The sequence below is a fragment of the Eptatretus burgeri genome, chromosome 5 (assembly GCF_056783735.1).
Source record: "Eptatretus burgeri isolate ZD-2024b chromosome 5, Ebu_testis_v1, whole genome shotgun sequence".
Lineage (NCBI taxonomy): Eukaryota > Metazoa > Chordata > Myxini > Myxiniformes > Myxinidae > Eptatretus > Eptatretus burgeri.
Genome location: NC_140965.1, coordinates 8,238,837 through 8,260,971, shown reverse-complemented (window position 1 = coordinate 8,260,971; position 22,135 = coordinate 8,238,837). Strand labels below are relative to the sequence as shown.

The 22,135-nt window shown below is 44.4% G+C and overlaps 1 protein-coding gene across 13 annotated transcripts in view; it reads left to right on the top strand.

The window, feature by feature from the left end:
* The window catches only part of GAS2 (growth arrest specific 2), a 97,112-nt gene that overhangs the window by 34,483 nt on the left and 40,494 nt on the right, over positions 1 to 22,135 (top strand). For 5 of the 13 annotated variants that reach the window (XM_085880627.1, XM_085880628.1, XM_085880630.1 and 2 more), the window contains 2 exons: positions 6,217 to 6,294; positions 9,897 to 10,078. In XM_085880627.1, the coding sequence (XP_085736753.1) occupies positions 9,925 to 10,078 (154 nt within the window). In that variant the 5' untranslated portion in view covers positions 6,217 to 6,294; positions 9,897 to 9,924. Of the gene's footprint in view, positions 1 to 4,940; positions 4,962 to 5,709; positions 5,922 to 6,091; positions 6,116 to 6,216; positions 6,295 to 8,523; positions 8,612 to 9,896; positions 10,079 to 22,135 lie in introns of those variants that run through there. The other 8 variants (XM_085880629.1, XM_085880637.1, XM_085880633.1 and 5 more) reach the window with 6 other exon arrangements.

Below are 22,135 nucleotides of genomic sequence, written 5' to 3'. Positions count from 1 at the left end.
CTGAGACTTCCTTACTTCGACCAGTGTTAAACTGTGCTTGAAGCTGCTGTCCTGTGAGCCGCCTATCACACAAGCTGTTGACTCTCAGAAACTTGTCTTCTGTTTGTGTTGTGGCTTTGGGTCTGCCAGAACTCTTCCTGTCAGAGTTTTCTCCAGTTTCCAAGTGCCTTTTGATGGTGTAGGAAACTGTATTTACTGACACCTTGGCTTGTTTTGCAATTTCTCTAAAGGAAAGACCTACAATTTTAAGGGTTATAATGGTATGTCTGTCTTCATTTGTTAATTGTTTTTTTTCTTGCCATTATGATAGTAATATACTACTTCCTGCAGTGCAATATTGTCCAAATAATGCTTCAGAGGGTGTAGCAACTGTCTGTTCCAACACTGCTTTTAAACAGACAGAGGGTTTGTAACTAATTATCAACAAAAGTTGGGACATCTGTAGGAATTGTTTGCATCAACTTTCAAGGCTTAATTTACTTCCATTGCTGCAGAACAGCTGCAGTTGCTAACTCATTACTTGTTCCCTGAAAAGGGCCTTTTTAACAACTCTGAAATTGACATTTTTCAATTTTTGGTAAACTAAACTTTTCTTTTTTTTTTTTTAACCTCTGGCAGTTTACTGCTTTTGGCTTTGTACTATTTCAGGTTATTCACTGGACTTGAACTGCTTAAATTTCAGTACAAACTGAAAAATGGGAGTGTTCTAAAACTTTTCACCGATGGCGTATATTGTGCATAACATGAGAAGTACTTTGACAGTGCAGGCTCAAACATTACAGAGACATGACGGAAGTAATAGACACCTTAAATTTCGATCTGGGCCCTCAGAAAGGTGTCTTCGAGCTGCCAAGCGGTCCATTAAGAAAACCCCCTATTGCAAGGCAGCAGATGTTTCAGAGGTCCAAGTTATCTCAAGAACTGTACCTTAATTAACTGGGCTATTATGAGAGAGCAGTGAGTACAAAACCTCTTCTTCAACCAGCCGGCATTCAAAGGAGAAAGAAGTGGGCTGATGAGATGGCCAGCAGACCCTTGGAATTTTGGCAAACTGTAATTTTTTTCAGATGAGTGCGAATTTGCTCAATTTTCTAACAGTGGACGCGTATGTGTCTGGAGACTTCGCAGTCAAGAGTTTTCTTTGAACTGATTGCACCCAACTGTCAAACACGGTGGTTTTTCAGTGATGGTGTGGGGAGCAATCTGGAGCACTGGTCGGTCAGAGCTTGTGGAGTGTGTTGGCAACATCAACACTACGGCACACATTTATATCCTTGAGGATGGACGTCTCTCCGTCTTCTCCACTCGTCAGAGGGTCAAAAACAACACTCTGTTCATGAAAGATGGAGCTCCATGCCACACTGCAAAAAGACCAAAGAATGGCAGGACAGAAATGGGATCAAGCGACTTCCATGGCCAAGTCAGTCTCCTGACATGAATCCCATTGAACACCTCTGGGCCATATTGGATCGAGCTGTGCGGAAAAAGTCCAGGAAACCAACATCATGGGCAGAATTGCTAAACCTTTTGCGAGAAGCCTGGGCAGAAATCCCACATGAGAAAATTTCAGAACTCGATAGTTCTTTCCCTGAAAGAGTAAAAGCATTGAAATCTGAAAATGACATGTCTACAAAATACGAGTTGGTGTATGTATTAAAATGGATCAAATATCCTTCAAATGTTAAACACATAAATTATATTTAAAAACCACGGTGTCTATTTACTTCTGTCATGTCTCGGTACATTGAATCAGAAATATAGATCGATTAATTGTGAATAGAGAGCCTTAAACAACATTTTGGTGTGGAAAGGTTTTAAATATCCGCAACCTCACAAAACATTAGACACAAATTCATTGAGGATGCGGATTGCAGTTGGGTAAACGCGGTTGTGAAAGCGATATACAGTTGGTCTTGATGGAACGATAACTTTTACCTGAACGGATAACTTCAACCAGAGAGTTGTTGTCAAAGCCACCCAATGCTCACCTGTTTATACATTTATCGTTTTTAAAAGACTAGTCTAATAATATTTTTTATAAAGCATTGCAGTGAAGTCTGATCCAAATAATTTTGAAGCAATATATTATGTATTTGCATATTGTAATCAGTAAAAAATAGTGTGGCAGATAAAAACATGAGAAAAGAAAAAACTTTAACGTTAATGTGCACCAAAAAAGTTAAGTTCAAAACAGGTCAAAATTTTTTTAAATTTGAAATTATTTTTTAATTTCAACTTCACTTCATCAATAGTATACCCCACAGGAACCTCCATGCCAAATATCAGCATCCTTGTACACATATTAAATGAATGGCAAGCTTCTACATAACTTGCACCAAAAACTTTAACATTTTCACGCTGACGCTCACGCTGGGGGTATCGCTATAGCTCTCTGTTCTTCGAACAGGCGAGCTGAAAACGCTGTGTGCAGGGTGGAACTCATCTCGGATGATAGCTTTCGCCCTTTTTGACGCTCGACTGGAGTACAGGCTCTTGGTGGAAGGCAGATCACACCCAATAATTTTACAAGCAGCTTTTCACTATCCTGTTGAGTTGGGAAGGGTCGTTCCGCATGGAGCTGCCATTACCAAACAGCAAAAGACAATGTCAGAGATCTCTCTATCACTGCCCGATAGAACTTCAGCAACACAGAATGGCCAACACTGAAACTTTTCAACCTTCTAAGAAAGAACAACAGTTGCTGAGCCTTTTTCACACAGCGATTGGTGTTTATCTCCCACTTCGGTTCATTGGTCATTATCTCTATCTTTATGTCTTTCTATCCCCAACGTCTTCTTTTGCTGAAATTGTTTTATTTTTGAGTTATTTTCTTTCCTCAGTCACTTTCTGTAACTCCTCGGAGATCCGTTCTTCTTTTTTCCTTTTTTTGCTCATCTGAAGAATCCTTTGCTTACTTCCACTACCGCATTTTTCAATCCTTCCCATTGCTCTTCGATCTCCATTACTTCTTTGTCCATCAGTACTTTAAATCTATTATTATAATGCAGCATCTGCCTATGATAAGAAAAGTTCTAAAGGCCATCTTCAAAAACCATTATTTTTTGAAGGCATTTTTCACAAAATTATGTACTTTTACGAGGTTTACTTCCACAAAGGCAATTTTTTTTGTCATTTTACAATGCACTGATTGAATTCTTACATTTAGTTCGCATATATTTTTAATGAATGTGATTTTTTAAATTTTTTTAGAAATTTTATTGACAATTGCTGTTTTATCAAATTTTTCAAATCTTCCTCAAACAAAAACGTCAGCCAAAATTTTTCGCAAGAGCTTATGAATTGCCAACATTGGTTTTCATGAACTGCAAACATATATATGTAAACATCCTGGGGGTGTAAAATTTTAAAGCAGAGACTAAGGTCCAACCCTAAAACAGCCTCGTACACAGCTTGGCTCCCGGACTATATAGACTTCAACATTATACTTTTATACATTGTACTTCAGTTTCTCTATGTCTATCCTCCTCCTCCTCCTCCTCCTCCTCCTCCTCCTCCTCTTCATATCTGCTCTTGTCTGCTTTTTAAGCTTTATTTTATTTTTTTACCTTGGCAACAACTAGTTGGTGATCGCTGCCTGTCGGCTCCTCTCCTCGTTGTTACATCAATCAATGACGTTTTCCATTTCCTATTTACAGCCACGAGGTCTATGTGATTTTTATTTATTTATTTATTTATTTATTTATTTATTTATTGTTTTGCACTACCATCTGGAGACGTCCAGGTGAACTTGTGAATTTCTTTACGTCGGAAATCTGTTCTGCCAATCACTGTAAAGCATTTTCACCGCAGAAATCATCACATTTCTCCCCCATTATCATTCATTTCACCAGCACCACATTTTCCCCATAACTTTTCCTCTTCCCGTGCGATCACTTCCATCTTTTGTATTCGTATCTCCCAACACCAAGAACGTATCATGTTTCTTTACTTTCCAAACAGCTACCAACGACCTGTTCATAAAATTTGTCTTTCTTTACCTCTTCTGCATCTTCAGTTGGGGCCTCGCATCAAATCTAGCCACAATCGGTCTTTCGTTCACACGTGTCCATTCCGTTAATGACGTTGCTTTGAGCACGTCTGACGTCACAGCAACACCTTTTCCATGCTCTCCATCCAAAGTACCTGAATATGTAACATGTTTGTAGTCTTATTTTTCCATTTCCTGTTCACCATGTCTCACTTGTACATAAAATGTTTCTCCTGCAGTTTTTTATTTCCTTCCAGACAGCATGCTGGGTTGAAAATCGGCGTTGCACTTTTGTTGGGTGGCAAGTACATGAATGTGTAAGCTCAGCTTCTGCGATGCAGTAATTATGTAAACGCCGATCATGTCTGTTGAAAATCATCGTGACTTGGAGGGTGTCTGCCTGTTCCCCATCCTCTCCATCATCCATTGGTCAAACTTGCAGCCACTATAGCACGCGAGCTCTTCTTTGAGTCTCTTTGTACATAGGTGGTGAATTGGACGGTGAACAAACAGACAGTTTTCTTTAGAGGACAAGTCTGTCAACACATGCATTTTGCTGCAGGATGCTGTGATTGGACCATCTGGCAAACCCTCCCCCGATCTGCCTTTTCTTTAATTCCTTTCATTTATTTTATTTTATTTTATAGTTTTAGAACACCCGTGATGTGATCACCCACCGTAGGTTGGATTATCTTGAATCGCTTGCAATTATTTTGACCTTTTAATTTTTAAAAAGTTCCCAATTTCCCTTTTATTTGTCACTTTTTTTCATATTTTAAGTTGAATGTGTTCTCTCTTTTTTTTCTTTTTTTTTTAATTAATTTATTTTTTGATGTTGCTTGCATGTCAGACGTGCTTGCTGTGTTTGTTGTGTTACATTTCGATGCACCGCAGATGCCAGTTAGTGACATCGAGGCAAGCTCGGGCAAAGTTTAAACACAGAATTTCTTTTGCTCTCGTATTTCCCCATGCAGTAAGTATAAGCAGTATGGTATGGTTTGTGACCCACGAGAAGAACTTTTAAGATTGGAGAGAAAGTGTGGCCTCGTCATTTTTGTGCAAGGGTACTTTTGTGATTCACTGAAATCTATTTTATGCCTGGTGTTTGCTCAATGGTTAGGGTGGTTGGCTTGGAATCCGAGGATCCTGAGTTCGAATCCTGTTCGGCTGTTGAATTAATACCAGGTGGGGTTGACTCTGCCTGTCATCCTTCCGAGGTCGGCACAATGAGTGCCAGCATGCTTGGTATACTGTGTCGGAGTGGCGACCCGTCCAGGATTGTGTCCGATAGCCAAGGAAACTGCTTGGGCAGCGCCAACGCTCTGCACAGAGTATGGTCTGGATGGATGGATGGATGGATGGAAATCTATATTGTGTTTGAGTCCCTGTGCACACAGCATGTATTTTTGCGAATATCACAGTGTGGTGGGGCTTTTTGTTATTTATTACTTCCCGCAAAGAATACTAATACGAAGTTGGTGGACACGATGACCAATTGAGAGTGCTTCATTGCTGTACTCCAGTTTCACACCTGACCCCCTTCCCCCCTCCACAAACCCTCCTTCAGCAAAACTATTTGAGAAATCCTGTGGCCAGACACAGCCGTGTTTTCTTGAAAGAGCTGCAGTTCTGGTCACGCGTTCTCGACAGCGTTTGGGTTGGGGGGGGGGGGGTTGGACAAATGTGCAGTGTGCTGGTGATTTGTTCCGGCGGAGAGTTAAAGGGCTGGTGGAAAGCTTTCCTGACTTTCTGACTGTGGCTTTGACGGTGACCATATGACTGCTGGAACTAGCTCACCACAGCAGAGCTTTAAGGGCTCCGACTCTTATCTTGTCGACCTCCGCCCGAGCATTTTTGGGGAACATGTCATATTGAGTCGATCGTCGCCTTGCTGAAGTGTTCAAGTTTTTCTGTTTTGCTGTATCAGTCATAGGTAGTGGTTTTTTTTTTTCTCGTTCGGAAAAGGCAGGCGTTTACGTGCTCTCCGATAATCTCAGCTTGAATCCTATTAAACAGCCGTAAACGGCATTTCGGTTGAAATGTATTCCATTTTTTTTTGATTTGTTTGCCGTTTCCTTGTGACTCGTTCAAGACTCTGTGGAAATAACAATTCTTCCTTTTTCACGGGTATCCGCTGCTTCAGCATGCTTGTCGATCCAGTGTTACAAAACAAACTTGTAAAAAAAAAAAAAAAAAAAATCAGATTTTTGAGTTCAGACGTTTTGCAGATGGCGATGGTGACTTTGAGGGCATCGCGTGTTTTCAACTGAAGAAGTCGACTGCTCGGAAGACGCTCTTGCTTCACGGTATGTTCCTTCTTGTGTGCACTATGGATATCTACCGTGTGTGTGCCCGTGTCTGTGTGCACGCACGTGCTTTTTTTTTTTTTTAGTGTCGAGCTCTGGAATTAAAGGGAGAGACCGATAAGTCGAGCCTGGACAGTGGACAATACAGAAGGGACAAACCATGCACTTTGGAAAACTCAGACAGACTTGCACAGCTCCTTCAATTTAAGGAAATTGTTTAGGAATTGCCCAATCCGCCAGATAGGGAGACCAGCGTGGCTGAGTTTAAGAGAGCTCGTACACCTTCTGCTTGCCTGGCTGGTAATGTTGAACATCTGTAGTGCTTGGAATATTTGTGGCGTTTCATGCTTGTCAGGGGTTTGGTATTGTTTTGTTCAAAAATGAACTAATTTGTCTCGAGACGTAAACAGTATTGTACTACTTGGAAGTTTTTAGATATATTTTTTTTAATTTTCAACTGTATCTCGATCATCCCATTCTAATTTTTGAGCCAATCGAGTAATGTTTTAATAACTGCAGGTCCTCAATTGTCCTTGAAGTTTTAAGGTATTGTTATCTTTTTAAACCCCCCCCCCCACTTTTATACCCCCCCCAAAAAACGTATAATAACTCACAAACTCATCAAACCATTATCAGTCGCTTTCAGATCTCATCACGTGGGACTGGAGACAAGACCTGAGATCAATCCTTTGAGACTATAGAGTCCTTGTTACCGCCGCCACCAAAGGTGGATGGAGGTTATGTTTTCACCCCTGTCTCTGTCTGTCTGTCTTTGTGAGCAGGATATCTCAGAAAGGTTGTGGACGGATTCGGACAAAATTTGGTGGAAAGGAAGGGAGTGTGTGTGACAAGGAAGAATTGATTTGATTCTGGTGAAGATCTGGATCCCCGTCCAAATATGAGAATTTTATAAGTGATTCTTCACCATTGAGAGAAGGGGCCAAAAATGATATATAGCATGAGACGTCAAAAAGTTGTTGACGGTTTTGGACGAAACTTGGTAGATGAGTTGGTTAGGTGACAATATCAAGCTGGTTTGATTTTGGTTCAGGTCCGAATCTAGACCCGGCCTATCAGTGGGGGTAGAAAATGTAAACTGTTCAGCCTGGCGGAGGTACGCGCTCTACCGAGTGCCGTTCTAAGTATAACTTTTCTTTGGTGTTTGGACAAATGATTGACGTGAAAATACTCGTTTGATTCGTGCACAGCATGTTGTTTACCGGAACAGTTCGCGATGGCCATTTAGGGTGATGATTTGTCCGAGTCCTTTGACATTTTGTAATATTCTGTGTTCAACCAGACGCTCACTTTCTGCCTTGTTTTTAGGCAGTATTGTTTCCTGCTACTTTACACCAGAAACCTTTTTTTATTTTTTTATTATCTGTACTCACATTGGCTTTGGAAACTTTATTTATTTATTTATTTTAAACTGCCAGCAGCAGGTTCAACAGCAAATTGACATCTTGATTTTTTTTTTTTTTTTCCTCCTTCAAAATACCATCCATTCGTATCTTTGTCTTCCTGTTCGGTTAACCTCTGCTTTGCTGCAAGGCCCTTTCTTATTCGCTAAACTTTAACTCTATCCAAATGTAATTAACTTGCATCCAACTGTGAGACCTCTAAACATCCTCCATTTCATAGCAATTTGCCAATCATGCAATCTTCATGGAATGATACAAAGCCTTGCTTTATTTCTTTTTCTCATTCCTATTTTACAAGCTCGGATGTGTTTAACTTTATGGTCTTCCTGAAGTATTAAATATACTAGAAGCATCCGCTCCCGACAGGAGCCATCAAGGTTCAGCCATTTTTGCAGTACCTGGGAACAGACAGACAGACAGACAGACAGACATACAGACATATGGTGAATTATAGTAAAGATGTTGGCACCACAAATTTTCATTGACTATTCGGCGAAAAAACAAAAAACAAGATATATTTGCATGACCGGACATCTTTTCTGCCGGTAAATGAAATGCCTGGTTTGGTGAAGGGCAACATTCACCTGAAACTAACCAGTACAGGATGCATGTCGTGAAATAAAATTTGAAGTACTTTGGTTATCTACCGAGTACATGGCTTTTTATTATTATTATTATTATTATTATTATTATTATTATTATTATTTTTTTTTTTTTTTTTTTTTTTTTACGAGTGCAAACATTTGGGCTTCAAGTTTGAGTGGTTTTGTTTTTTTGTTCCTTTTTGTGAAATTTTTTTTATGCACAGAGGATGAATCCAAGTGCTTGATGGGCTTCAAGTTGAAATGTGGTTGAACTAGCTTTTCAGCCACTTCAGCCGTCAGGATAGCCTCGAGGTATGCTCACTCACCTTTCACCTGTCGATTTGAGTTTGAATCTCCTTCCTTCCCTTCCATTGGGACCACACTCTGTGCAGAGCGTTGGTGCTGCCTAAGCAGCTTCCTTGGCAATTTGGCACAATTCTGGACGGGTCGCCACTCCGCCACAGGATACCGGCATGCTGGCACTCATTTTGCCGACCTCAGAAGGATGACGGGCAGAGTCAACCCCACCTGGTATTAATTCAATAGCCGAGTGGGATTTGAACTCAGGATCCACGGATTCCAAGCTCACCACCCGAAACCATTAAGCCAACACCAGGCATGTTAGAATCTCCGACCGGCAATAAACTATTTCCCCGGTGTTTCACTGGCAGGACGAGGCATCGATGTGTGTGCCCTCCCTCGGATGGATTATAAACTGGGTATCCCGTCTACTGGCATTAGGTAGTGAATGCTGTTTGAAGCTCTGACTGTCTTTCATTAAGAGTAGGCGAGTTATCGCTGGCACTTTGAACAAATTCCTCCCACCTTTCATCAAACCTCTGGACTGGCCAGCCCATTCATGAAGGTTTTGCGCTAAAAACTTTCCCCGACCGAACTTACAAGAAGGGGGGAATATTTGGGGCCATGAAATAAGAAGAATCAGTGGTAGTGGCTTCACAGCTACCTGCATTCCTCGTCTTCTTTGTCTTCCTTGGCTGGTGGAATTATATTTTGCATCCTGCCCAGTGCAGCTCCCTTTTTTTTCACTCTTTTTGTTGATTTTGTTGCTGTTGCACCCCACAACCTGTGTACTTGTATTGCTTGTTTAGGCACAAAGAGCAAGAAAGCTATTTTGATGATCATCATTAATAATGCTGTGCGTTGTAGGATTTGCAATCTGTTCTGATTTGCAACAGTGTAGGTATTTCAAAACGTGCCTCGATCTTCAAGCGAAGGTTTTATGGTTGTCAAAGGCCGATCCCAGGTATTTGAGGATGCTTGGCAGGTGGGGAAGTCATCTTCGGATGAGTCGTGCAATTGAGAACGGGATGCTTAGCGTTTTGGAATGCAAATATATCATGATGTTCCGTGCCAGTGAAAACTGTCTGGCCTGTTCTCGGCAAGTGTCTGAAGCCGGTTCGGAGCACGACGTCACGCAAATGTGCCTGAAATCGAACCCATCGTAGGCCGGGTCAGGTTTGTTTAGACATCTTTTACTCGTGTAACAAAAAACTGCGCGCCAGCTGATCTTTTCCTCGAGCAGCCAAGCGGTCTCTTATTTATTTATTTATTTTTTTCATGAACGTCTGTGCGGCAGGATCACACACAACCTGCAGCTCACCACCATGAATGGTTTGGGCGGCTCGCGGGGTGGCTTGGAGCTAGGAAGCCCGGGACTTACCGACCTGGCGGTCTACCAGCAGTGGCTCGAGAGCCGTCACGAAGCGAGCTTGCTGCCCATGAAAGAAGACTTGGCTATGTGGCTTAACGAAACACTCGGTGAGCATGGATCCAGCTCCGTTTATTTCTGCTGGTCATTGTGCAGGTCACCCGAAAAATAGACATCGGTCACATTACGTTGTTGAACACACCGTTTGAGCCTTTTACCTGATTTATCACTGCCTTGCAGTTTTTGCCATGGTGGAGTTTTTATTGAAGTACTTTTGGCTGTTTTTACCCTCGCCAAAGGAGAGGGTATTGCATTTGGGTCTGTCTCTGTCTGTTTGTCCGCACAGAACTTTCGTGTTTTTCTCCGCAACCGCTTGTCGGATTGAGACAAAATTATCACCATTGGTGCGACTACTCTTGTAGAATGTTTGAATGATAATTGTGACGTCATAGGTCACGTAGTGTCGCAGCCGTATTGGAAAAATGGAAAAACTTTGGACCTCTGTATCTCTGAAACCGCACCAAGTTAACAATTGAAAGTTGGCACAGAACAAGTACTCTTTGGGAAAAAGTGATTTTTTTATGACGTCATAGGTGCCTTCTTTATGACGTCATAATTGCATACGTAGAACGCCACATTCGATCAGTATGAAAAATTTTCAGGGTCATCGACGGATGAAATGGTCCACAGAAATAAATTAATGACGTCATTGGTTACATGATTCGGCAGCGGTATTGTTTGAAAAAAAAAAATAAAAAACTTCCAAAATCTTCTTCTCTGAAGTGGCTGAACTGATCGAGGCGAAACTTTACACGTATGACCGCCTGTCCATGAGGAAGAAAAAGTTCACACATATGACGTCATTGGTAACATGGTTTGGCAGCCATATTGGATTGAAGAAAAATATTAAATAATGTTTTCTCTGGAACCGCTTAATCAATCGATATGAAACTTCATATTTGTGATCCGGTAGAGATGGGGAATACATGTTTTAAATTTCAACTTGATCGGACACGTGGTTTGGCAGCCATATTGTATTTACCCTCAAACCCATAAAAAAAGAAGTCCTGGCGAGGGTCTGCAATCTCTGATTGCTCTTTTTAGGTCATCTCGTTCGAGATGACCTAATAAAACCAGTTTTGATGTCTGTCCGTACGTACGTCCCCATTTTTTTCCTTCCGATTTTCTTTGTATTTGGTATGTGGGTGGATGTTGATGAGGGATGCACGACGGTATGACCTTTGACCCGATTGAAGGTCAAGGTCAACGTCAAGGTCACTCCAAAGTTGCAAAATCGTCCATTTTCAAAATCTATCTCCTCCGCTGTTTATGATCTTCGAAATTCCTTCGGATTCTGACAATATGGAAGAATATCTAAATTTGGTCGGGCCGGTTGTTTGAAATTCCTCCTGGTTATCGAGTCACGTGTCTTCAAAGTTGGAAAAATCGTCGATGTGATACGGTCAAAAAAAATTTGCCCGATCTTGATGAAACTTGGTATTTTTTTTTTTTTTTTTTTTTTTTTGTATACCTTGGTCGAGGCTCGTATGAGAGCGAACACACAACTCACAGCAAGGAGGCATGAGACAAGAGGGGCGGGAGTGGAAGGGACAAAACATTGGGGAACAGACACAGGTGAACTGTGGAAGGGAGAGGGATGGGGATGGGACGGGGAACATGGCGGGGAGAAGATGGACATTACAGGGACTTTCAGGAAGGAAAGCAGGAGAATTGAAGGAAGTGGGCTTGGGTGGATTATCGGGGGTAGAAAAGATCGAGGATTTGGATGGGGGAAGATAAGAGGTGGTGGTGAACAGCTGTTTTGAAAGCCTGGAGGGAAGAATGGGAAAGAATAGAGTGAGGAAGTTTATTCCAAAGGCGGGAAAAAGAGGAATGAAAGAGTGAACATGAGCACTGATTCGTGATTTTGGTAGTTTTACCAGAAGAGGGTTGTTGGCGGACCTTGAGCGCCCTGTGGAAATGTGGTTGGGACAAATCGCAGAGAGAGCAGGGGGGGCAAGGCTGGAGAGGAGTCGGTAGAAGACAGAAAGACCACCGACCAACCTGCGGTGATTGAGTGAGAGGCCCAAAGACTCAGCTTCATTGCGGGAGATGCCAATGATCCTAAAAGCCCTGGTTTCGACAGCGTGAAGTCGAGAAAGGTGGGAGGCAGGAGCACCAGCCCAGAGGGGAGAGCAGTACTCCATCAGGCTATGGACAAAAGCTTTGTAAGTGGTCAGGAGCTCAAAAGGGCCGAGGAAGGACTTTGCACGACGGAGGATTCCCAGTCGGCGACTGGCTTTTGAGGCAAGGTTGGAAATGTGACTTTCCCAGGAAAGGTCATGGCAGATAGTGAGACCCAGAAGCTTGAAAGAAAAGACTTCTTCCAGAGGATTGTTGAGAAAGTGGATGGGGGGGTTTTGTAAACGGTCCTTTCGAAGAGACATAGTGAGAGTGTGAGATTTGTCTGGATTGAAAGACATGTTCCACTTGTTGGACCAGTTTGTGATTTTATCCAGATCTGCAGTGAGCGAAGAAGCTGCTGCTTGCCGGTCTGAGGGATGACAGATGGTACGGCAGAGGGTGGAGTCATCGGCAAAGAGAAATAGAGGATTTGCCAGAGAGTCCGAGAGATCATTGATGAAAACCAGAAAAAGAACAGGGCCCAGAACGCTACCTTGAGGAACTCCAGCCTGCACAGGAAGAGGGGATGAAAGAACTCCCTTTAGGGCCACACGTTGACTGCGACAGGAGAGGAAGTCTGCGAGCCATGAGTGGAGATGGCCTTGAATACCATGGGAAGAGAGTTTGGTGAGTAGGGCAGGGTGCCAGACTGTGTCAAAAGCACGTGATATGTCCAGGGATACGGCTCGGATTTCCTGTCTGGCATTGAGGACCTCCATCCATTGATGGGAGAGCAGTAGCAGCATATCCAGGGTAGAGTGACCTGGTCTGAAACCAAATTGATGATTGGAAATCAAGCCATTGGAGAAGAGGAAGGATTTCATATCTGAGGCGATGATGGATTCCATCACCTTGCTGATGATTGGGAGAAGGCTGATTGGTCTGTAGTTACAGGGATCTGTTTTTGCACCTTTTTTATGCAGGGCAGTGATGTTAGCAGATTTCCAAGCAGATGGCAGATGACCTTGGGAAAATGAGTGGGTGAATAGAACAGAGAGAGGGTGAGCAAGAGCAGAAGAGCAGGCTTTGAGGACACGTGGGCTGATGCCGTCTGGACCGGTTGCAGAATCTGACTCGAGGTTTGAAAGCAAGCTCTCCACATTGTCAGGAGAAAAGGATACAGAGTCCAGGGACAGTTGGGTGCGACTGGGTAAGGTGGGTAGAGATAGTGATGGGTTTAGGACACAAGATTTAGCTGCAAACACCGAGTTTAGACATTCAGCTTTATCACGTGTGGAATCAGCAGTGCGGCCATTTGAGGTAAGGGAGGGGATGGAGGGGGAACATACACCAGAAACAGATTTGATTAAACGCCACCAGGATTTTGAGGAGGGAGAGAGGTTTGAGAGTTCAGACTTGAGATGAGAAAGATGTTGTTTTCTGGCTCTCCTGAGGGTAGAAACACACTTGTTCCGAGCGTTGTGGAAAGAACTGAGATTGCCCTCAGTTGGGTTTGCTTTCCATGAGGCAAAGGCAAGTTGTTTCAGGACAACTGCCTCGCCACAAGCTTCAGTGAACCAAGGGCGGGAGGAAGGGTAAGACAACTGAACACGAGAGGGGATAAATCTGTGCATGAGGGAGAGCAAGTTTCTTTGAAAGAATTCCCAGGATGAGTTGATGTTTGAGAAAGTAGCGATAGGAGACCAGTCTGTAAGTTTGATGGCTGCTCGGAGACCCTGCCAGTCGGCTTGAGTGAAATGCCAGACTTGACGGCGGTGAGGTGGTTCTCTGATAACAGCCAGAGAGATGTCCACTTTAATAAGGACGTGGTCAGAAGAACCGATTGGAGCGAAGGAAGAGCAGCAGCAGTATGTAGGTCAGGGTCGAATGAGTGATGCACGACGGTATGACTTTAGACACGATTGAAGGTCAAGGGAAAGGTCAAGGCCACTCCAAAGTTGCAAAATAGTCCATTTTCAAAATCTATCTCCGGATAACTCAGAAATGTAGTTTGATTTCTGAGGTTTTCTATCCTTTTTACTCCCGGACTTTCGTCTGTACGTTGAACCAAAAGACAAGACGACATCGAAGCCATTCTAAGCCGATCAGAGATCCACATCTACAGAGCTTCAGAGATGACCGTCACCCCCAACCGGGGGCATCTCCGAAGCATCTCTTTTTGTTCTTCCTGAAATTGCAGCATGGCTAGGCAGCTGCAAGACTCTATTTGACGAGCCTCAACATCCGGTCTTCAAAGACGATCTCGATAATACCTTCTAACTTTTAAGGATAAAGTTGATGTGATACTGGCAAGCTGCCTCTGTGCTTTGATTCGCTAAACGGCTTTAAGGAAGGCATGCTGCTTCGGTCCATGAAGTCAGAATTCCTCCGAGCTTATTTCAAACGTTGCAATGGAAATGCCAGACTTGTCACTTGTTCCAAGCTTTGATGTAGGCTCATGAAAGCTAATTTAATGATTTTACCATGTAGCTTACATTTATCCGGGTGTGTCAATGCTTATTGTCTATTTATTAAAAAAAAAAATTTGTAGGAGATGGCAGGATAGCCTGGGGGTATGTGCACTCGCTCATGAGCTGTCTCGCCTGGGTTTGAATCTCAACCTGTCACCCTGGTGTTTCACATGCAGGCTGATGCATCAAGGTGTGTGCCATGTTTTGGAAGGACCACAAGTCAGAGGACTCGTCTGCTAGAATTGGTTGTAACCTCCACCACCAAAGGTGGACCGGGGTTATGTTTTCACCCCAGTCTTTGTGTGCGAGCAGGATATCTCAAAAGGTTTTGGACGGATTCATTCTATTTTGGTGAATAATCCGGATCCGGATATGGGATAGGAGAATTTTAAGTGATTCTTCACCGTTGAGTGATGAGTCCCAAAAAACGATATACTGTAAAGTACAATATTTCAAAAAGTTCTGGAAGGATTCGAACATAACTTGGTGGACAGCTTTTGGTAAAGATCTGGATATGATATTTCTTAAATTTTTTTTTAAATGATTCTTCATCATTGAGAAATGGGGCCAAGAAAAACTATATATAGCATGACATGTCAAAAAGTTGTTGACGACTTGTGAAAAAACTTGGTGGATGAGTTGGGTAGGCGACGAGAACAAGCCGATTAGATTTTTATTAAGGTCTGGATCCAGATCCGGCCTATCGGCGGAATACGAAGCGTAAACTGCTCAGCCCAGCGGAGGTATGTGTTCTACCGTTCTTGTTTGTCGATGCTAACGATCCCACGGTGTCTTTCGTTCGCAAAGAGCAGACAAGTTATCACCAGCGCCTTGAATACATCAGAGATTTCTGCCGGAGTTATTTATTTGTTCTTATGCAGCCTGTGGCTGCTTGGCTGCATCATTTTCTGGTGGTCTGACTGTGCCGTTGATGCAATGGCCCCTGTTTCCAGTAAGCTGGCACTCATTTTGCTGACCTCGGGAAGGTGACAGGCTGAGTCAACCCGCCTGGTGTTGCTTCAACGGCTTGATAGGGTCTTGAACTTAATGCCCTGAGATCTTGATCGAGCCAACTAAACCGTTAAGCAAACACCAAGCTTATTGCCAAAATCATCTTCAGTCATCCATTCGGCCTAACCAGCCAGTTACTGAAACACTGGTCAAGACAGTCTTCGCCTCAGCCCCCCCCCACCCCCCAGGTGACCCCACAAGGTTTGAATACTTTGGACATTTAAAGAGGAGGAAGAAGAAGATTCGATGTGGTGCAATATTTGTCTCGATTTTCCTTGGCACAGCGGGAAACTGACTGACAATGAAACCTCATTTTCATATTTGATTGAAGAACCATGAATACTCTCATTCATATTGGTTCACGAGTCAGTAAGTGACCACTATATTCGTTACTTGTCTGTCTGTCTGTCTGTCTGTCCCGAGCATAGCTCCGTGGGTTTTAATCCGATCCTGATAACATTTGGGTGGGAGGTTTATATCATGATCAAGTTGTGTTTTGCTGAGAATGGGCGTGGTGCGCCCATTATGGGCGGAGGCACGCCCAAAGGGCGGAGGACGTCAAGGGGCGGAGGAGCTCCTTGTGAGCCAACGGCCGTCCATATCTAGTGCCCAACTTTGTCTGCGGACGTCCTCCTGCAGTTGGGTTACTTCTTATTAGGAGGTTGGTGGCAGTATTTGCACTCCGGCCACCGTAAAACCCTTCATTCCGCAAAACACAAAAACGCAAAAAAAAAAGTGAAAACCCACTCCGTGGGAGTACCTCCTGTGCAGCTTCCCTTCGCAGGGCAGCTCACCGGATGACGGGATTGGGGCAAAGCCTTCGGGACCCCCAATCTTTGATGAAAGGAGGGAAACCATGGGGTAACATCCCTGGGTCAGATTGAGGGAGAGTGTGTCGGAGTGGTGCTGAGATGTCGTCCACCAGACGGCGGTCTCCTTGGGTTAACCTTAAGCGGTCCATTTGGGTGGGTGCCTGGAATGTCCTATCACTAAGAGAGGATGATCACCTGTCTCTGTTATCATCTGAGCTCAAACGTTTAGACATCGGGATTGCAGCTCTCTCTGAGGTTTGGAGACCGGATTGCGGCAAGATAATGGTGGGTGGTTACACCTACTATTGGTCTGGTCGCTCTGATGGTTACCATACCCAAGGAGTTGCTGTAGCTGTGTCCAATAAGCTGACCCAATGATAATTGAGGTAACACCGGTCAACGAGCGTATTATGAGATTAAGGATTTGTCACTCCTTAGGTGTCATTTCTCTGGTCTCTGTTTATGCTCCGACTGAGGCGAGTGATCTCACCGTGAAGGACACATTCTACGCCATGCTCGAGTCTGTGGTTGATCAGTGCCCCAGACGAGATACACTTCTAGTCTTGGGGGATTTCAATGCATCGACTGGAACTGATAGGGATGGTTATGAGACATGTGTTGGTCCCCATGGTTCTGGAACTGTGAACCAGAATGGCACTGAATTCCTTGACTTTGCAAGAAGTCATGGACTTAGGGTGCTTGTTCATGGTTTCAGCGCCCACAAGCTCATCGCTGGACTTGGTATTCCAACGCTGACGATGTGGCAAAGGAGATTGACCATGTCCTCATTGACGGTCCTTGGATGATGATCCAGAACTGCAGGGTCTACCGGAGTGCTCAGTTCCTCAATAATGACCACAGGCTTGTTGTAGCAACTCTAAAGCTGCACCTTAAATCCTGGAGAATGGTACCATCCCAGCCGAGGCTGGATGTTGCCAAGCTCAGGGATGAGAGAGTAGCTGAGGAGTTTGCGAACAGGCTGAGTGGACACGTGGGGGGGTCTGGGTGCTTTGGGGGGTCCTGAAGAGTTGTGGAGTGCCTTCAAGACCACCGTCCTTGATGTGGCCGCAGGATGTCTTGGAACTCACTGCAGGGCAAAGAATAATTTTGTCTCTCAAGGGACACTGGATACCATTGAACAGAGTCGCAGGGCTGGGCTGAATGGCAGAGCTGACCTGTTCAGGGAGCTGAGGCGTAAAACTGTACGTGCACTGAGGGTGGACAAGGAGGCCTATGTGCGAGGAATCTGTGAGGGGTTAGAGCATCACCTGTGGACATGTGATTCTCGTCCCGCTTACAGGGGAATTTGCGCATTGCGTTCATCCAAGCCCATCCCTCGGAGCACTGCAGTGAGAGCAGAGAGTGGTAGGCTCTTGACAGAGGAGTCTGAAGTGAAGGCCCGCTGGGCCGGTTACTTTGAGTGGTTGTACCGGGCTGATCCCCCAGCTGTCGAGTTGGACGTCAAGGGTGTTACAATCCCTGTTGCTGACCCTCCAATCAACAGTGGTCCAGCTTCGCTTGTGGAAACACGGGCTGCGGTGAACCAGTTGAAACAGGGCAAAGCTCCAGGGATCTGTGGCATCCATGCTGAACTTCTCAAGGCTGGTGGAAATGCTGCACTCGTGTCGTTGCATGCAGTTTTGTGCTCTGCCTGGAACACAGCCATCATCCCAACTGATTGGAAGAGGGGCCTTGTTGTTTCTCTCTGGAAAGGGAAGGGTGATCGCCAAGACTGCAACAACTACCGAGGGGTGACGCTGCTCTCAGTGCCGGGCAAGGTCTTTGCTCGGATAATTCTTGATAGGGTTCGCCACCATCTGCTTGAGCACCAGCGTCCAGAGCAGTCAGGCTTTACACCAAAGAGGTCAATGATTGACCGTATCCTTGCACTTCGTGTCCTCACCGAACGCAGACGAGAGTTTCGGCAGGGGCTGCCTGCAGCCTATGTTGATCTCTGTAAAGCGTTCGATTCAGTGAATCGGGATGTCCTCTGGAGGATTCTTGGTCTTCGTGGGGTGCCACCAAAACTGATCGATCTGATGTCTGAACTCTACTCTGGTACTGAGAGTGCTGTGAAGTGTGGTGGTACCATCTCTGACTTATTTCCAGTTGTTACTGGAGTTCGTCAGGGATGTGTACTTGCCCCCACACTTTTCAGCACTTGTATGGACTGGATTATAGGGAGGATGTCAGAGAGATCAAGCTGTGGTGCATCGTTTGGGAATGTCAAGATCTCGGACCTTGATTTTGCAGATTATGCAGTCATCTTTGCGGAGACTTTAGATATCCTTTTGGGGGCCCTCGAGGTGCTGAATGAGGAGTCGGAGCCGCTGGGATAACGGGTTTCTTGGGTCAAAACTAAGATCCAGGCTTTTGGTGACATCTTGGATGCTGCTGTCCTTTCTGTGTCTGTTTGTGGTGAGGATGTTGAGGTCATGGAGAGATTCACTTACCTTGGCAGTGATATTCATGTCTCTGCTGGCTGTGAGTCAGAGGTCAATAGACGTCTGGGTCGGGCCTGGGGAGTCATGGATTCACTGGATCATGGGGTGTGGCGCTGCCGGTACTTGTGTGGGAGGACAAAAGTCCGAGTCTTCAGGTCCTTGGTACTTCCAGTCTTGCTCTATGGATGCGAGACTTGGACTCTGACCAAGGATCTGAGACGGAGACTTAATTCCTTTGGTACCAGGTCTCTTCGGAGAATCCTTGGCTCTCGCTGGTCGGATTTTGTGTCCAACGAGCGGTTGCTGAGAGAGACTCGGATGAGATTTGTTACCTGCATAGTCCGTGAGCGTCAGTTGCGGCTGTATGGACATGTGGCTCGTTTTCCTGACGCTGATCCTGCTCACCAGATTCTCTCAGCGAGGGAGTCTCATGAGTGGAGGAGGCCAGTGGGTTCGACCACGTGCCTCGTGGTTGCAGCAGGTTGACCATCATCTCAAGGAGATGGGGATGGGCCTGGCATCTGCCTGGGGGATGGCCAGATGGAGGCCCCTGGAGTACCGGCGGAAAGTGGACGCAGCGACGCGCTGTTCTGGCACATGTTCCCATACCTGACCTGACCTGCACGCCCAAAATACGTGTTTTTAGGCGGTAGCCGGTTTCAAGTTACATCTTCTCCGAGGGGGTTTGTCGAATCTGGCAGGGGTTTCGGTATTTGATTTGCCCAATGGCACCTGCATAGTCCCACGGAGCTCAATTTTTCATTTTCGTCCCAAGGTCAAGGTCACAATGTCATGAACTTAGAAAATGTCAAAAAAATCAATAAATTGGGCATCGAGCTCCTCGGGTTTTCAACTATTTCGAATGAAAGTTGGTGTGCAAGTTGTGCTTTTCGAGTACTACAACTTTCATCATTTACGTTTTTCCCGATTCCCGCCATAAAAAAATTAAGAAAGCGAACTACGTTTAGGATTTCGCAATTCGTGGTCGATTTGTAGTGCTCTTCCATTTCTACAACTTTCATCATTTACGTTTTTCCCGATTCCCGCCAGTTTGCCGGTGGCGTCCCCTCGAAGGTCAAAAAAATAAAAAAGGCGAACCGTGTATATTGCTCGTGAACCATCGCCGTCTCCAGACTTGTCATGTTTTAATGTTTTTTTCCCAAAAGTGCAAAAACTTTTTTGTAATTTTCGATTTCAAACTTTCCTGAAGGCAGGTAAATTAACAAGGACAACATGTTGTGACGACTTGACAACGAAAATCGTTAACTCGAGAAACTTCTCGACAACGTGTACGTGTGCGCATTTTGGACCCTGAGGAATTGAGGTACGTTAATTTTATGGCTTGTGACATGATTTGCCTTCGGCTGATTAAAAAAAAAATTCCCGGCATCAATGTGCCTGAAAGCCGAGCAAGTCGGTGTAGACTTCGAATGCAATGCAACGGAGGTTTTCTTGGGTAAAGCACGCATCGTCGTTTTGCAGAGTTTTAACGTTATGCTCGGGTTTCGCTTTGGGACATGATAGAATGTGCGTTTGGGTTAAGGAAATGTAATCTCTTCGGCCTGAGGCTGCAGTGTGCTATTTCTCATCCCCAAGCGAGCTTCATGTCAGACCCATAACACTACCCTGAGCACGTAGCTTCCCCGCACAAAACGGCTCTTGTATTAGAAGGGGTCGAGCAGGTGTGGAATGTGAATCCCCCTCTCCGTCCCCTTACGGGTTCAGAAGTTATTCCGTCTATTAGCATGACAGTTTGTCTGTCTACCTGTCTGTCTGTCTTTGCTGTATTGGGTTTGCATATGAACAGCTACCTTGGTGTTACCATTATTATTATTATTATTATTATTATTATTATTATTATTTTTGTCTTATTTTAACCTGAACACATTTGAGCTGCATGAAGTTACACCTTTACCTCGGCCTCGGCTTCACTTTTTAACCCCCCCCCCCTAATTTTTGTTCATTCGCTCGTGATGGCGAGCTAAAAAGTATAGCGATCCAGAGTCATATATGTATATATACCAAGTACAATATAGATGAGTTTCGTGGACCGTTGATGCTTCGTCTAGGAGATAACAAACACTGAACTCCATGACAGTACAGATGTTGAAGTTTGCTGGATAATGGTGGTTATTACACATGGATACATAGCAGCGTGCAATTAAAGGGAAACTAAAATCTTCCACAGGCTTAGAGAGAAGTGCTTTGCAAGAAATGATACATGAGGGGGTCAAAAGGTTTTCTCCCCAAACCATGAGCGATTGGTCCTGGACCAGCGAAAGTCTGCACAGATGTCCGTCCTTTTTGATGTAGATTCCAGCCAGTGTCAAACATTCTTCCCATTGCTGGGTGAGTTTGTGGATGTACGTTCTGTGAAGTCCTTATTACCTCCGCCACCGAAGATATAAGTAGATTATGTTTTCACCCTGTCTGTTTGTCTGTTTGTTTGTTTGTGTGCAGGATATCTCAAAAAGTTGTGCACGGATTTGGATGGCAGTTTGTTGACAGTTTGGGTGTTTGAGAAGGAGAAATTGATTTTATTTTGGTGAAGATCCGGATACGAGAATTTTTTTAATTTTTATAGCGATTCTTCACCATTTAAAGATTGGGCTAAACGTGATCGAGAGCATGATATCTCAAAATTTTATTGGGTACGACACTGATATGTTCGATTGGATCAGGCATTGCGTGGCGGAGGTATGCGCTCGACCGAGTGCCCTTCTACTTTTAATAGTTTTTACATGGTCTAAGACTCACGGAGGAGCTGCAGCACTAATTGTGCGCATATATGACGGCTGCTGACCTTTGCGGAAGTGACAGCTCTTCCTCGGGTACTCTGGGTACCGGTGACACCATCTTGTGACGTTGTTTTTCTCTCTGAAGTCAGCGAAGCAATGAGGAGTCATCTCTTTTTTTTTTTGACTGTCTGTGAGCAGGATATGTCAAAAAGTTATGGACGGATTCAGACGAAATTGGGTGTGTGACAAGAGCGAATTGATTTGACTTTGGTGAAGATCCGGATCTGGATGTAGATTCGAGAGTTTTTAATGTTTTTTTTAAGTGATCTCTTCACCATTGAAAGATGGGACCCAAAACGATATATCGGGTTGATATTTCAAAATGTTGTGGATAGATTATGACAAAACTTGGTGGATGAGTTGGGCCAGTGACATTAATAAGCCAATTCGATTTTGGTTCAGGTCCGGTTGCAGATCTGGTCTATCACTGTGATACAAAAGGTAAACTGTTCAGGCAGGTGGAGGTATGCGCTCTACCGAGTGTCGTTCTTGGGAGGGGGAGAGGAG